General features: G+C 36.3%; 1 protein-coding gene across 4 annotated transcripts in view; it reads right to left on the bottom strand.

Moving 5' to 3' along the window:
- PREPL (prolyl endopeptidase like) overlaps nt 1-18,535 on the bottom strand; it is a 51,763-nt gene that overhangs the window by 12,230 nt on the left and 20,998 nt on the right. For all 4 annotated transcript variants that reach the window (XM_026486754.4, XM_026486735.4, XM_048222584.2 and 1 more), the window contains exons 7-9: nt 11,186-11,402; nt 10,383-10,568; nt 456-653 (exon numbers count right to left, since the gene is read on the bottom strand). In XM_026486754.4, the coding sequence (XP_026342539.1) occupies nt 456-653; nt 10,383-10,568; nt 11,186-11,402 (601 nt within the window). The remainder of the gene's footprint in view (nt 1-455; nt 654-10,382; nt 10,569-11,185; nt 11,403-18,535) is intronic.

Raw genomic sequence — 18,535 nt, forward strand, 5'->3', positions numbered from 1 at the left:
AGAGATAGAGACAGCCAGCGAGAGAGGGAACACAGCAGGGGGAGTGGGAGAGGAAGAAGCAGGCTCATAGCAGAGGAGCCTGATGTGGGGCTCGATCCCAGAACGCTGGGATCACACCCTGAGCCGAAGGCAGACGCTTAACCGCTGTGCCACCCAGGCGACCCTGACTATTTTTTTTTTAAGTCAACTTTAAAAATTCAAATATAAACACGTGAACTCAAGAGCTTGATACGGGCTAGTTATACATTTTCTAATCCATGTTAAAATAAATATACCAATATTAAAGTCAAAAAAATATCCATGTAGCCTCTAAAAATCAGTTGGGTTTTACTGGTGCATGTGAGACCCACTTTACAAAAGCATGCTACTGTCACAAAGGCAGCGCCCGCACAGTGCCCGACAGCTTGCATGCCTGAAGCCGACGGCGGCGCAGAGTTGGGATTATAAACATTTACCTTGCTTTTGGCTTCCAGACGTAAAACACGACTAGTCTTTGTGATTGGGTCTTCATGCCCAGTTTCCTCAAACAGTTTGCCCTCTGCAAACTTGTATGTGTAATATTTTGGGGGGCGTATTGGAGAGCAAAGCTGAAACGGGCAGTTCTTCGGGTCTGAATTTGTATCCATTATGAATCCACAGGCCCAAGGAGGGAGCTAAAGAAATAAAAGTTATTTTTACTCTTTATCTAGACATTAAATATCAGTAAGTAAATTTCTGAGTCTGCTACAAACAAGATGATAAGGACATCAAGTTTACTTTTATCCATTATACATAATGCCTCATTTAAATTTTATCTCAGCACAAACAAATGTATTTTGAGTAACAAATGAACAGAACTCTACAGTGATGACCAATAAAATAAGGAAAAATTATAGGAAAATGGTTTATCATGACTTCTGTTTTTACATGAAACCGCCTTTAATAAAGATTATTTTGGGTATAAACTTGAACAGTGCATAGCAAAATGGTTAAGAAAAAGAGCAAATCAAATACTAATTCCAGAACCCAGCCACATCTCCAGGTCTCTGTTCTCCCAGAACATGAAATCTCTCTCATCTGTTTTTAATAATTTACCAACCAGCCCTTCCCCTGCCGCCTAGACAGCCACAGTGAGGACAGCGATTATTCCAGGGCTACAAACTGCTCAGCAGCACTAAAGCATTTACAATTTGTTTCTAACTTAGCTCCCAGGCTAACCATTGTGCAGAACAAAACCTTTCCTGGCATATCCACTCTGAGAGACTCACAGCTATTATGATTAGGATTCTTAACTTTAAGAAAAAAAAGGAAAGGAATCAAAATTTATTCTCTCAGAGCAGCAGGGTCCAGTTTCAAGCCTGCCACTAACATCCCCTCTTACACCTTTCAAAGAACTCTGGTAAGCGTGCTGACAGAGTGTAAGAAATGGTACCGAGAGTCAGAACATTAAAAGAAAATTGCCTTTCTTTTCCTGAGTAATTGTAGAAAGAACAAATTCCTTAGAAAATCAGAGGTCTTGGCACAGCAATGTCACTGGTGGGCACTATTCAAAAAGGGTAGGTGGGGGCTGTGTGCATAAAGAGTGCACCATCTAACCTGTAGAAACTACAGCCAAAGAGCTTACGTTCACAGAGCACGTCTTGCAATTAATCCAAAGAATCTAGCTTCCTAAAACACAATAAGGATAAATATTCATAATGTCTCTTCTTACAGAGAGTTCCTAATTTACTGGCCTCAGGTTGAGGATTATGTTCAAGGATAATGTTTACTTAAGTGCAAGCCATAGAACTGGAAAGAAGCATGTGACACATCAAAGTTGGGAAGTCTTGCAGTATAAATGGAGTAAACAGAGACCTTAGTGGGGAAAAAGCACCACTGCTACTCACCTTGTAACCAGGTTTCAGAAAGAAGGTACATGGTGCCTTGGTCCACAGAGGCACAAGCTTTTCTGTTCTTTGGTGAAACTTAAAAAAAAAAAAAAAAGGGTTCTGGGGATGCCTGAGTGGCTCAGTTGGTTAAGCGTCTGCCTTTGGCTCAGGTCATGATCCCAGGGTCCTGGGATCGAGTCCCGCATCGGGCTCCTGGCTCAGCAGGAAGCCTGCTTCTCCCTCTACCTGCTGCTCCCACTGATTGTGTGCTCAGACAAATAAAAAAAAAATCTTAAAAAAAATAAAAATAAAAAAGAGTTCCATGTGCCCCATGTGGTAAGCGGTCATACTTTTAGACCAAGTGGTTCCAATAAATAAAAAACTCTTTTGGGTGTATTTCTTAAAGTACTGGGACCAAGGTTAGAGTTTTCACATAACAAAACTGTTCCATGGTTACGTACTTAAAGTTTGTCCAGCTCATGTGGAAAGAAGCATTAACCATCTCAAGGATATCTTAAGCAGATTTCCTACTGAGATAAACCTGTAGTACCATCTGGGTATATTAATGGGCAGCACCCAAGAATAATTTTAAGTTGGCTAGGTGATATGCAGATATTTCTTAGATACTTGACAGAAACAGTTTCAGCTTTGGCATTCTACCAGCAAATCATAATCATTTATTTCACTGAAAGAAAGATACACACTGAAAGAAAATTGGCCCAGATATGTAAATACCTCCATGTAAACTGATGTTAGTACAGAGCAAAAAAAACTTCCCAATTTGCTTAAATATAACCAATTAAAATATCATAACTAATTAAAATATCGTAACTTCTTTTTGTGAAAAAAAAAAAATTACCAAGATAAACTGATGATATGATGACCAAGGATAGGAGGCAAATATATTAAGGACTTTACAGTTCTGTTGCTCAGATTGAGTTTAAAAAGCCTTTTAGTCAAGTGCCTACTGGGCAGAGATGTTACATACAGAAATACTTTATAATCCACTCATAGTTTGGCTTAAAGATTTTGTCCTTTGTAATTGACACTGTCTATGCATATTAATCAGTATTATCCAGTTGACGAAAGGCTCTCATCTATAAAATTTTCTTTAAATAGATCCTGGTATAGAATATAGATTTGATTCCATGTGTTGATGACTCAGAACATTATAACAAGACCTAATAGGTACTACAGGTTGGGAAGTGTCAGGGAATGAAGAGACAGAGAGTAGAGTATAAATTAAAGACATGATGTTCCATCGGAGACACTCCTGGAAGCCCCAGGCCTGGAGAACAGGGGAAATTACATTGCAAGGCATTACAGGACCTCTTCTTCATAAAGCCATCACCCTAAAGAACAGGAGACATAGCTGACTTTCCTAACACACAGAAATAGGCGCAGAAACTTAGACAAGATGAGAAGAGGAGAATTTGTCCCAAATGAAAGATCAGGACAAGGCCACAGCCAGAGATCTAAGCGAAACAGATATAAGTAACATGCCTGATGGAGACTTTAAAGCAATGATCATAAGGATACTTACCTGACTTGAGAAGAGTGAAGACATTGAGTGAAACCATTAACAAAGATAAGGAATAACAGAGCAGTGATAAAGAGCTCAATAAATGAAATGAGAAACACTTGATGGAATGAATGAATAGCAGAGGAACAAATTAATGACCTAGAGGACAGAATAATGTAATCAAGATGAGTAAATGAGAGAAAAAAATTATGCAAAACAAGAACAGACTTAGGGAACTTAGTGACTCCATCAAACATATTAACATCCATACTATAGGAGTCCCAGAACAAGAGAGAAAAAAGGGGACAGATTATTTATTTGAAGAAGTAATAACTGAAAACTTCCCTAATCTGGGGAAGGAAATATATCCAGATCCAGGAGGCATACAGAACCCCCAATGAAAATCAACAAAAGCAGATCTATACTAAGACACACTGTAATTAAAATAACAAAATATAGTGGTAAAGAAAAAATATTAAAAGCAGCAAGACAAAAGAACACAGTTACATACAAAGGAAACCCCATAAAGCTATCAGTGGGTTTTTCAGCAGAAATTTTCCAAGCCAGACAAAGGAGTGTCATATGTATTTAAAGTCCTGAATGGGAAAAACCTGCAGCCAAGAATGCTCTATCCAGCAAGACTATCATTCAGAATTGGGGAGATAAAGCATTTTACAGAAAAACTAAAATAAGGAGTTCATGACCACTAAATCAGCCCTGCAAGAAATCTTAAGGGGGATTCTTTGAGTGGAAAGGAAAGATTAAAAAAAGACAGCATGATGGTAGGAAAGACAAAAGCACTAAAATGAATATTTTTGTAAAAAACCAGTCAAGGAACTCACAAAATAAAAGAATGTAAAATATGACACCATACACCTAAAACTTGGGGAGGAGAGGAGTAAAGAATGGTTCAAACTTAAACGACCATCAACTTAATATAGACTTCTGCTGTATGCATTAGAGGTTATATATATAAAAACCTAATGGTAACCACAAATCAAAAACCACTCATAAACATGCAAAGAATAAAGAAAAAGAAATCCAAATATATCACTAAAAAAATGAGCAAGCCATGAAAGAAAGGATCAGAGAAAACTTCAGAAAACAACCATAAAACAAGTAATAAAATGGCAATTTAGCGCATACCTATCAACAATTACTTTGAATGTAAATGGACTAAATGTTCCAATCAAAGATACAGGATGACAGAACATATAAAAAACAAGACCATCGATATGCTGCCTACAGGAAACTCATTTTAGACCTAAAAACACCTGCAGATTAAAAGTGAGGGGATGGAGAAACATTTATCATGCAAATGGATGTCAAAAATGAAGCTGGAGTAGCAATACTTACATAGGACAAAATAGATTTTAAAACAAAGACTGTAACCAGAGACAAAGAAGTACATTATATAATACTAAAGGGGACTACCCAACAAGAAGATATAATAATTATAAATATTTATGTACCTGACACAGGAGCACCCAAATACATAATACAGTTAATAAGAAACATAAAGGAACTAATCAGTAATAATACAATAATAGCAGGGGACTTTCATGCCCCACTTACATCAATGGACAGATAACCTAAACAATCAAAAAGGAAACAATGGCTTTGAATGACACACTGGACTAGATGGATTTAACAGAAATATTCAGATAATTCCATCCTAAAACAGCAGGACACACATTCTTTTCAAGTGCACACAGACCATTCTCCAGAACAGATCGCATACTAGGCCACAAAACAAAGCCTCAACAAATTTAAAAAGATCTGTCATACCATACATCTTTTTGGACCACAGTGCTATGAAACTAGAAGTAAACCACACAAAAAAACTCTGGAAAGATCACAAATACATGGAGGTTAAATAACATGCTACTAAACAATGAATGGGTCAAACAGGAAATAAAAGAAAACAGTACATAGAAACAAATGAAAATGGAAACACAATGGTTCAAAACCTTTGGGATGCAACAAAAGCGGTTCTAAGAGAGAAATTTATAGCAAGACAGGCCTACCTCAAGAAGTAAAGGGAAAAAAATCTCAAATAAACCACCTATCTTTACACCTAGAGGACCTAGAAAAAGAAGAACAAAATCTAAAACCAGCAGAAAGTGGGGCACCTGGGTGGCACAGCTGGTTGGGTATCGACTCTTGGTTTCACCTGCGGTGGTGGACTCAATGTCGTGAGATTGAGCCCTGTGTTGGGCTCCGTGCTCAGCAAGGAGTCTGCTTGAGACTCTCTCCCCCAAATAAATAAATCTTAAAAACACACACACAAAATACAGCAGAAGGAAGAAACTAATAAAAGATTAGAGCATAAATAAGTGATAGAGAAACTAAAAAACAACCCCCCCAACAGAAATAGATCAATGAAATGAAAAGTTGATTAAAGTTGATAAACCTCTAGCCAGACTTATCAAGAAAAAGAGAAAGGACACAAATAAATAAAATTACAAATGAGACAGAAGAAATAGTAACAAACCACAGAAATACAATTAAAAGAGAATATTATGAAAAATTATATGCCAACAAATTGGACAACCTAGAAGAAATGGACAAATTCCTAAAAACATATAACCTACCAAAACTGAAACAGGAAGAAATAAAAAATTTGAACAGACTGATAACCAGCAATGAAAGTGAATCAGGAATCAAAAAACGAACAAAAGTCTAGGACCAGAAGGCTTCATAGGTGAATTCTACCAAACATTTACAGAAGAGTTAATACCTATTCTTCTCAAACTATTCCAAAAACTAGAAGGAAGGAAACTGCCAAATTCATTCTATGAGGCCAGCATTACCATGATACCAAAACCAGAAAAGACCCCGTAAAAAAGAGAACTACAGGTCAATATCTCTGATGAACACAGATGCAGAAACCCTAAACACAATACTAGCAAAACTGAATCGAACAATACATTAAAAACATCATTTACCACAACCACATGGGATTTATTCCTGGGTTGCAAGGGTGGTTCAATATTCACAAATCAATCAATGTGATATACCACATCAGGAAGAGAAAGGATAAGAACCATATGACCATTTCAGTAGATGCAGAAAAACCATATGACAAAGTACAACATCCATTCATGATTAAAAAAAAAATAAAGTAGGTTTAGAGGGAACATACCTCAATATAATTGAGGTCATTTATGAAAAACTCACAGCTAATATCATTCTTAGTGGGGAAAATCTGAGAGCCTTTCCCCTAAGGTCAGAAACAAAACAAGTATGTCCACTTTCACCACTTTTATTCAACAGAGTTCTGGAAGTCCTAGCCACAGCAATCAGACAACAAAAAGAAAAGGCATCCAAATTGGTAAGAAGAGGTAAAATTTTCACTGTTTGCAGATGACATGATACTATAAATAGAAAAGCTGAAAGACACCACCAAAAAACTACTAGAACTGATAAATGAATGCAGTAAAGTTGCAGGATACATCAATGAATAGAAATCTGTTGCATTTCTATGCACAGTAATGAAGAAATTAAGAAAACAATCCCAATTACAACTATACCAAAAATAAGATACCTAGAAATAAACCTAACCAAAGAGGCAAAAGACCTGTATTCTGAAAACTATAAAACACCAATGAAAGAAACTGGAGACGACACAAACAAATGGAAAGACATTTCATGCTCATGGACTGGAAGAAAAAACACTGTTGGAAGTGTCTGTACTACCCAGAGCAATCCACATATTTAATGCAATCCCTATCAAAATACCAACAGCATTTTTCACAGAACCAGAACAAACAATCCTAAAATTTATATGGAACCACGAATGACCCCAAACAGCCAAAGCAATCTTGAAAAGGAACAGCAAAGCTGGAGGCATCACAATTCCGGACTTCAAATTACATCACAAAGCTGTAGTGATCAAAACAGTATGGTGTCGGCAATAAAAACCAGACATACAGATCAACAGAACAGAACAGAACCCAGAAATAAACCCATAACTATATCGTCAATTAATCTTTGACAAAGCAGGAAAGAATATCCAATGGGAAAAAGATAGTCTCTTCACTTCAACAAATGGTGCTGGGAAAACTGGACAGCCACATGCAAAAGAAGGAAATTGGACCACTTTCTTATACAACATACAAACATAAACTCAAAATGGATTAAAGACCTAAATGTGAGACCTGAAACCATAAAAATTCTAGAAGAGAGCACAGGCAGTATCGGTTGTAGCAATATTATTCTTGATATGTCCCCTGAGGCAAAGGAAACAAAAGCAAAAATAAACTATTGGAACGACATCAAAATAAAAAGCTTCTGCACAGCAAAGGAAACAACAAAACTAAAAGGCAACCTACAGAATGGAAGAAGATATTTGTAAATGACATATCCAATAAAGGGCTAATATCTAAAATATGGAAGTTATAGAACTCAACCTCCAAAAAACAATCCAATTAAAAAATGGGCAGAAGACATGAGCAGACATTTCTTAAAAAAGACATGGCCAACAGACATATGAAAGATGCTCATTTTCACTTATCAGGAAAATACAAATCAAAACTACAATGAGATATCGCCTCACGCCTGTAAGAATGGCTTGAATCAAAAACACAAGAAACAACAGGTGTTGGCAAGGATGTGGAGAAAAAGGAACCCTACCCTCTTGCACTGTTGATAGGAATGTAAACTGGTACAGCCACTGTGGAAGACAGTATGGAGGTTACTCAAAAAGTTAAAAACAGAACTACCCTACTATCTGGCAATCACACTACTGGGTATTTACCCAAAGAATACAAAAACACCAATTCAAAGGGATACATGCACTCCTATGTTTATCTCAGTATTTAGAATAGCCGAATTATGGAAACAGCCCAAGTGTCTATTGATAGATGAATGGATAAAGATGTGGTGCGTGTATATACATATATATATATATATATGTATATACACACAGACGCAGTAATATTATTCAGCCATAAAAAAGAATGAAATCTTGCCATTTACAATGACATGGATGGAGCTAGAGAGTATAAGTGAAATCAGAGAAAAACAAATACCATATGATTTCCCTCATATGTGGAATTTAAGATAGAAAAGTGGCAAAGGGGGAAAAAAAAGTGAAAGACAAAGCAAAAAAGAGACTCTTAACTATAGAGTACTAGCAATTTCCAGAGGGGAGGTGGGTTGGAGTGGTGGGTGAAATAGGTGATGGGGATTAAGGAGTGCCCTCATCCTGATGAGCACCAGGTGATTAAAATAAAAACTTGAAAAAAAACCCCCCAAAACCAAACCACCATGTTTGTTATAATGGCAGTTAAAACCACAGGAACTGAGGCATATCTTTAAACTAGGAATACTTAGAAAAAATGCAAAAGGTCACATTTAGTGGGAAGTCAAATTTTATTATAGTAAACTCTCATGACATTCCCAATTGTCTTGACAATTTTGCTGTAAGAAATGCATTGCTAGAAATTATACATTCTCTCTCATCCCTATTCATAGACTATAATAAGAATAGATGCTCTCCCAGTTTCCCAATTGAAGATGTAGGGTTTTGGCATCAATTAGCAAGTAAAAAGAAACTTTGAATCCAGTAGATGAACACTATAAGAAAATCGCTAACTTTAAATCACCATTTTTACTTTAATGATACCTACATAGTCCTCTAAAATACAAGATGCTATATTTGATAATTTAATTTTAGGGAGTAGCTGGAAAATCTTGGTTGCTTTTGGAACCTCGGTATTTCTTACGTATACCATGATAACAACCTTGAAGCTAATTGCCCTGCCCTTATCTCTGCTTGCTTCAGTGGAGCCTAAGATGGCCACCAGATAACCTCATGAAGTATAATTCGACTCCTCAACTCATTTCTCTGCCCCAAACTTCAAAGGTTTCTCTCTTCATAATTTATGCATAAGTTTCTCACTTTGAAAGTCAAAGAACGTCAAGTCATAGCTTCATCCTACATACATTTATTCTGCTTCAATAAAACAGAATTATCAGCAGTTTCCTGAACATCTTCTGAACTTCTCCAGCTTAGAGCTTTGTTTGATGGACTTCCTCATCCTAAAATACCATTTACCTCCCTGTCAAAATCCTATCTATCCTCTTTGGTTTATCTCAAATTCTACCTCCCCTAGGCCCTCTCTGCTTCTCTGGGCCCCACAGCATATTTTAAATTTTTGCTACCCGTAATATAAACCCATCATATATTTAATCTGTGTGTACAGAAGTTCAGTAAACATCCAGTGAATTTACTGGAATTGCATTGTAAGGACTGTGACAGTACTGCAATTAGGGAGGTATAAGTGGTCAACTGGCTTAACAACTTTTTCCCTATTAAGTAAAATGGAGGCCTTTTCCCTTCCCTTCAGCACCCGTTATCTGACCTACATGTTAATGCTGCTTTAACCCTGGGCAATAACGTTGGCACTCCCCAATTTTAACAGGTTCACTTGTGGAGGCAAATCATCTTTCCTGGCAGCCACAGGCAGTACCTGCAAGCAAGTCAGCTTGCCAGGCAGATGTGCCACCATCACAGCTGTGCTGCAGTGGAGACCACTGCCACTCCCTCCCCTCAAACCCCGACAGGTAAGAGAACTGGCAAAGAGAAGATGGTGCAGACATAATGGCAGAAATACAGTGGGCACAGCTACTGTCCCTACTGGGGGTGTGGGATGGGAGCCGCAAGCAGTGGTTCGTTAGCCACTAGCTTGGCCTGAGCTATGAGCATACCTCAAGTTGTAGAGATGTATGATATACAGAGATATGCAGAAAGAGAAACATAATGACACTGACCTCTACTTCTTAAGTTCATGCTATAAGACAGTATTTTAAGTAAAACTTTATTAAAAGCAAGGGCCTTTAAGTAATTCCAAAATAAACCTCCTAAACATGAAAAACCCAGTATGCTACATTTCACTTACATTTCTTTTAAGAAAAAGTACATTGCTATTATTCAAAATTTGATGTTCTGTTAAACTAAACTGCATGGATTTTGATTAACGGTGTTGTTTTCTGAAAATTAAACATACCTTTAGAGACCGAACTGAATCATCAGCCAGACCAATCACATTCACGTAAAGTAGATTGCTGTGCTTCAGGAACAGAACGCAGTGGTCCTTAAACATGTCCAAGTCTACAACTTTGGTATTTCTCTTCATTGTGAAAAATAAATCCCAGTTCATGATAGCAGGGGTATCAGCTGCTGTTCTCATGAGCTGTGTAGAACAAAGTCAGAAGAGATCTAGGTAACAAAACATGATGACTCTAGCATCCAGAAAACTAGACCATATTAATCTTCACTGTTTTATGAAGAGCCAAGCAACAAACTCTGCATCAGGGCTGCAATGTGACCACCACCATGTGAATGAGCCCAGGCTAGCCTGCTATGTGGTGAGATAGCATGGCCTAGCGCTTACCTTACAGCAAACCGACGAATGTTGGAATGAAGCCATTTGAGAAACCTCTGGGGATGCACTGGGAAGCCTAGCTGGGACCAGCAAACTGCCTAACAGATGAATCCAAATTGCTAACTTATAAAATCATGAGTTTATAAAAGTTTCTTCTTTCAAATCATTAAGTTTGGCTTTGATAACTGATAAGATCAGGATAAAGTATGTTTCATTACTAACCCTTTTAGGCACAATTACAATATGTAGAGGCATTATAACTAAGGGAAGAGAAATGGGATTGGTAATGATTAAGAAGGTAGCATCAATTTCTACACATTACCAAAGTCTATAAAACAGTTAACTCTTAGAGCAAGAAATGTTGTTGATGGAAGTGTGATACTTTTTTAACAGCTCAAATGGGTACAAGGACAATTCAGGATTACCTTGAATTCTGTAGGCTCGCCAACATTAGTGAGAATGTATAATTCATCATCTCTGTGTTCAACGTAGTAAAGGACTCCATGTATTCGCTTCTGGATAAGTACGGGTGGGTCCCAAGGGCTTAGGCCATCTATCAACCACACTTCAGAAGTAGTCTTGTTCATAATATTTATGGTGAGGAAACGACTGTCTTTTGTAAGATAAAGGAAAACAAAATAGCTGCACGTGCACACAGACAGAGACAGAAGAAAATCCAGTAAATTTCAAAGGCATGCTACCTTGAAGACACTATCTCACTGCCTGCTGTACATTTGTTGATTTATAATGCAGACAGAAAATAAAAACTCTTCAGTGAATACTGCTTGTAAACTTTAAAAACTGGCTATTATTTTTCTCCTTTCCCCTGCAAAGGTATTCAAAATCATTTTTTCTCTAACATTTTTATTATGAACATTTTTCAAACCTAGAGAAAAGCTGAAAATGTCAGGTGAATACCCATATACCCACCAATGAGATTCAATTATTACCAGCATTTTGCCATATTTCCTTAATCACATTATCGGCACATCTATCAATCCATCTTTTTCTGAATGCATTTTAATGTAAACTATAGACATCATCTAATTCTCAATCACATTAATAGATTATAGGACTCTTTGCTGGGAAGAGGAAATTAACTTCCTAGAGGAGATATGTAATTGTAGGGAAGGAGAGAGACACAGTTTACTTTGTTCTTCCTCTGCATGCATGTTGGCTTTTTCCCCCTCCCAGTTTTTACAACAAAACAAACAAAATAGAAATAACAAAAACAGAAATAGGAAGAAAAACCCTTGCAATCTCAACACATTAAAAAAATAAAACTATTTCAATTTTTTTCTATTTTTCCTTCCCAAGTTTATCTGTATTTCATGCATTTGTTTTTAAATTAAAAAAAATTTTAACTTTTGAAGTACAGTTGATAATGTTCTGTAAGTTTAGGTATACAATATAGTGATTAGACAACTCTATACATTACTCAACGTTCATCACATGTGCTTACCATTTGTTACCATACATTATTACAATATTATTGAGTATATTCCTTATGCTGTACTTTTCATATCCATGACTTATTTTACTCATGCATGTCTTTAAAGTGATATAAAATATAGATCCAATTTTATATTCTGCATTTGTGACTTCACAGTATCAGTATCTCCCCCCAAATTAATTATGGTATTTATGATCATTATTTTTAATGGCTACCTAATATTCTATCAGGTTGCATTATCGTAATTCTTAAAACTCTAGATTTTAATGTTTTGTTGTAATAAAGAATGCAACAGAGAACATATTCATGAAGACAGTTCTTCCTCCCTGACCTTTACAGTTAATTCCCTAAGACAATTCTTAGGAATGGAAATACTAATTTAATGATATAGTATTTTTAATGACTCTTGATACATATAATCAAATAATATCCCAAGAGCCTTTTATCAATTCACCCTGACATACTGGATGGGTTTAAATGTTATGTTTACATATTTCCTTATTATAAAAGTAATCTATACTGAAAATACTGAAAAATACAGAGAAAGATGATAACCCTGGATCTCACTACAGAGATAAGCATGGCTAATATTTGGGTAAAATTCCTACTGTATTGGATATTACCAAGTTTATCAATTTCTTCTGTGATGTGTCTTTCTCCATTTTATTTATTTATTTATAAGATTTTATTTATTTAGTTGAGAGAGAGGGAGAGGTGTGCATGAGCAAGGGGAGGGGCAGAGGGAGAAGCAGACTCCCCACCGAGCAGGGAGCCAGATGCGGGGCTCGACCTGAGCTGAAGGCAGACACCCAACTGACTGAGCCACCCAGGTGCTCCTCTTTGTCCATTTTAAACTTGGGATGTAGTTTAAATTATGAATCTATAAACATCTCAACATAAATTCAGGATATTGTCCTTTTGCTGAAAATACTTTTCATTCTGGCATCTGGATTTTACTTGTTTATAATGGTTTCTGACTTAAAAGTTTAATATTTTAGGTAATCAAGAATACGGTCACACTCTTTGTAATTTCTTCAATTGATTTTATGCTTTGGGAATATTTCAATCAAGTTGAGTAAAGTACTTATATTGTCATCTAGGGTTTTTTGGATAGTTTTAATTTATCAATTGATTCTTTAAATCTTTTAGGAATGTATGCTGATATACAAAGTGATGAAAATTTTTTTAAAAGGGGGGAGGGGCAGAAAGAGAATCTTAAGTAGGCTCCACAACCAGCATGGAACCTGATGTGGGGCTTGATCTCACAACCCTGAGGTCATGACCTGAGCTGAAATCAAGAGTGAGACACCCAACTAACTGAGCCACCCAGGTGCCCCTCATAAAAATTATTTTTCTCCGAATAGTATATCCCACAGCATTAAAAAATAACAGCCACTCAGGAGCACCTGGACGGCTCAGGTAGTTAAGTGTCTGACTCTTCATTTCCACTCAGGTCATGACCTCAAGTTGCTGGGATCCAGCCCCACGTTGGGCTCTGCACTCAGCAGGGAGTCTGCTTTTCTCCCTCTCCTGTGACGCCTCCTCACACTTGTGCACCTGCATGTTCTCTCTCAAAAATAAATAAATCTTTAAAAAAATAATACCCGTTCATTTTTCATTAATCTGTGATGCCTCTTTCATCATATAAGTTTCAGAGAGTTATCTATTCTGGTCTCTATTACTTGTCTGTCAATTCGTATTAACTATTGTAGATTCATGTGTTTTAATACATGGTTATAGGACAAGTCCCTTACTCTAGTTTGCTCTTTATTTTCAAGACTATCTTTGCCATTTTCAACACTTTTTATCTATTTATTTTTCTTTGATGATGACACAGGTAATCAAAAGATAAATTACTTGGTTAATTACTTGGCAGATGTGTGGTTATAAGAATGTCAAAATACAACTGGCTTTACAGGACAAGTTTTCTTAGAAGACAAGTCTTGGTAACCACAAAGTATAAACCTACAGAAGACATACAAAAGATAGAAGAGAATCAAACCACAGCACTATGGAAAATCATAAATTCACAAAGGAAGATAGCAAGAGAGGAAGAAAGGAACATGGGAACTACAAAATAGCTAGAAAACATTAATAAGATGGCATTAGTAAGTTCCTACCTACCAGTAATTACTCTAAAAGTAAATGGATTAAATTCCCAATCAAATGGCAGAGTGGCTAAACGGACAGACAACAAGACCCAACTATATGCTACCTCTAAGACACTTCAGCTTCAAGGACACACATAGGCTCAAGATGAGGGGATGTAAGAAGAAATTTCATGCAAGTGGAAACCAACAGAGAACAGGGGTAGCTATATGAATATAAGTGAAAATACATTTTAACTCAAAAGCTGTAATGGGAGATAAAGAAGGCCATTATATAATGATAAAGAGGTCACTTCATCAAGAGGACATAACAGTTGTAAATATACCAACATACCTTGGATATATGGGTAGGTTATAGAACCGTTGCTAAAAGCGAGTCAAATGAATTTTGTGGTTTCTTAGCGCCAATAAAAGTTATGCTTACACTATACTGTAAACTGTTAAGCATGCAACAGCATTATGTCTAAAAACACAATGTACATACCTTAATAAAAAATATTTATTGCTAAAAAATGCTTATCATTATCTTAACTTTCAGGGAGTGGTCATCACTGATCACAGATTGCCATAAACAAATAATAATGAAAAAGTCTGAAATACTGTGGTAACTACCAAAAAGTGACACAGACATGAAGTATGCAAGCGCTGTTGAAAAAAATGGTGCCAACAGACTTGCTCAACGCAGGACTGCCACAGAAAACGCAGTTTGTGAAGCGCAATAAAACAAGGTATGCCTATATGCACTCGACATCAGAGCACCTAAATGGATTAAGCAAATACCAACAGGAAAAATAGACAATAACACAATAATAGTAGGGGACTTTAATACCCCACTTACAACAATGGAGAGATCATCCATGCAGAAAATCAGTAAGAAAATGTTGGACTTGGACTTGAACTACATATAGTTTAGACAAAGTGGATGTAACAGACATATACTGAATATTCAACAGCAGCTGAATATATTCTTCTCAAGCACATAAGGAATATTCTCCAGGATAGATCATACGTTAGGTTACAAAACAAGTATTAGCAAATTAAAGAAGACTGAAACCATACCAAGTATCTTTTCCAACTACCTTAGTAATCAATTAAAGGAAAACTGGAAAATTCACAAATATATAGAAATTAAACAATATGCCACTAAAAATAGGTCAAAAATTGGGGCACCTGGATGGGCTCAGTTGTTAAGTGTCTGCCTTCAGCTCAGGTTGTGATCCCAGGGTCCTGGGATCGAGCCCCGCATCGGGCTCCCTGCTTTGCTGGGAGCCTGCTTCTTCCTCTCCCACTTCCCCTGCTTGTGTTCCCTCTCTCGTTGGCTGTCTCTCTCTCTCTCAAATAAATAAATAAAATCTTAAAAAAAAAAAAAGGTCAAAAATAAAAACAGAAATAAAAAATATCTTGACACAAATGAAAATAGAAATACAACATACCAAAACCTATGGGATATAGCAAAAGTACTTCTAAGAGGGAAGTTCACTGTGATAAACGCCTATATTAAGAAATATCTTGGGGTGCCTGGGTGGTGCAGTGGGTTAAGCCTCCGACTTTTGGTTTCAGCTCAGGTTGTGATCCCAGGATCGTGACACTAAGTCCTGCATTGGGCTCCAAGGTCAGCATGGAGTCTGCGTAAGTCCCTCTCTCCCTCTGCCCGTCTCCACCACACTCTTTGTCTCTCAAATACATAAATAAATCTTAAAAAAAAAAAAAGTATTTCAAATAGGGGCACCTGGCTGGCTTAGTTGGTAGAGTATGTGACTCTTGATCTCAGGGTAGTGAGTTCAAGCTCCACCTTGGGTGTGGAGCCTACTGAAAAAACAAAAAACCAAAAATCCTCAAATAAATGACCTAACATTATGTCTCAAGAAATTAGAAAATGAAAAAAATAAGCCCAACATCAGCAGAAAAAAGGAAACTGTAATAAAGATCAGAGCAGAAATAAAGAGACCAGAAAAACAACGAAAGATAACAAAACTAAGAGCTGCTTTTTGAAAAGATAAAACCGACAAACTGAGGACTCAAAATCAGAAAGAGGACATATTACAATTGATACTACAGAAATAAAAAGGAGTATAAGACTACCATGAACAATTATATACCAATGAGTTAAATAACCTAGAAAAAATGAATTCCTAGAAACATACAATCTACCAAGACTAAATCATGAAGAAACAGAAATTCTGAACAAACCAATAGAGTAAGGAGATTGAATTAGTAATCAAAAATTTCCCAGCAAGAGAAGCCTTGGACCAGAAGGACTCACTGGCGAAATCTACCAAACATTTAAAGAATTAGCGCCAATCCTTCTCAAACTCTTCCAAAAGAATCGAAGAGAACACTTTCAAACTCATTTTATCAGGCCAGTGTTATGTGGTACAAAAGCCAGATAAAGACACAAGAAAACTATCCAATATCCCTGGTGACTATAGATACAATAATACTCAACAAAATGCTAGCAAACCTAATTCAATAGCACACTGAAAAGATTATTCATCATGCTAAAGTAAGATTAATCCCTCAGATATAAAAATGGTTCAACATATGCAAATCAACACATAGATAAAAATCACATGATCTCAATAAATACAGAAAAAGCATTGGACAAAATTCAAAATCCATTCATGATACAAATTCTCTCAACAACCGGATATGGAACGAATATTACTCAACATTATAAAGGCCATATAGGACAAGTCCAGAGCTAACATCATATTCAAGGGTGGAAAGCTGAGAAATTTTCCTCTAAGATCAGTGACAACACAAGGATGACCACTCTTACTACTTCTAATCAACACAGTACTAGAAGTATTAGCCAGAACAATCAAGCAAGAAAAAGGAATAAAAAGCATCCAAATCAGAAAGGATTTGCAGGTTATATGATTTTATAGATAGAAAACCTTAAAGATTCTGCTATTGAACTAATAAATGAATTCAGTTCAAGATGTAAAATCGACATCCAGAAATCAGTGTTTTCATACACTAACAATGAAATATCTGAAAAAGAACACACAAAAACACCCCCCACTTAAAACAGCATCAAAAACAAATATTTAGTAATAAATTTAACCAAGGAGGGAAAAGACCTATACATTGAAAACTTCAGACTTTGATGAAAGAAAATAAAGAAGACACAAATAAATGGAAAGATATGCCATATTCATGATTTGGAAGAATGAGTATCATTAAAATGTCCACACTACCCAAAGCCATCTATACACTGAATGCAATCCCTATCAAAATTCCAATGGCATTTTTTAAAGAAATAGAAAAAACAATCCCAAAATTTGTGTAGAACCACAAGATCTCAAATAGCCAAAGCAACCCTGAGAAAGTAAAAGGCATCACACTTTCTGATCTCAAATTATATTACAAAGCTATAATAATTAGAACAGTATTGTACTGACATAAAAATAGACACTTGGGGGTGCCTGAGTGGCTCAGTCGCTTGAGCATCTGACTCTTGATTTTAGCTCAGGTCATGATCTCAGGGTTGTGAGACTGAGCCCCAAGTCAGGCTCCATGCTTGGTGGGGAGTCTGCTTGAGAGTCTCTCTTTTCTCTCTCAATGCCCCACCCCACCCACTGCTCATGCTCTCTCAAATACATAAATCTTAAAAAAAAAAAAAAAAAAAAAAAGACACTTGGACCACTGGAACAGAACTGAGAGTACAGAAACAAACCCTTGAATATATGCTCAACTAATATTTGATAATGGAGCCAAGAATACTCAAAAGGGAACAGAAAATCTCTTCAATAAATTGTGTTGGGAAAACTGGATAATCACATGATACTGAAATTGCCATGCTAATAAAATTGGACCCCTATCTTAACGCTACTCACAAAAATTAACTTGAAATGGATTAAAGACTTTAAACATAAGACCTGAAAATATGAAACTCCTAGAGGAAAACATAGGGAAAAGGTTCCTTGACATAGACGTCTTGGCAATGATTTTTTTAATGACACCAAAAGCACAAACAAATAGATAAATAAGTGAAACTATATCAAACTAAAAAGTTTCTACATAGCAAAAGAAACAACAAAGTGAAAAAGCAACCTATGGAGTGGGATAAAGTATTTGCAAAGCATATATATATATTTGATAAAGGGTTAACATCTGAAATGTAAAAGGAATAACTCAAAAGCAAAAAAAACCCAGTGATTTAAAAATGGACAGAAGGCAGTGGCTAACTGAACATAATAAAAAAAATAATA

The sequence above is a fragment of the Ursus arctos genome, unplaced genomic scaffold, assembly GCF_023065955.2.
Source record: "Ursus arctos isolate Adak ecotype North America unplaced genomic scaffold, UrsArc2.0 scaffold_8, whole genome shotgun sequence".
Taxonomy (NCBI): Eukaryota; Metazoa; Chordata; class Mammalia; order Carnivora; family Ursidae; genus Ursus; species Ursus arctos.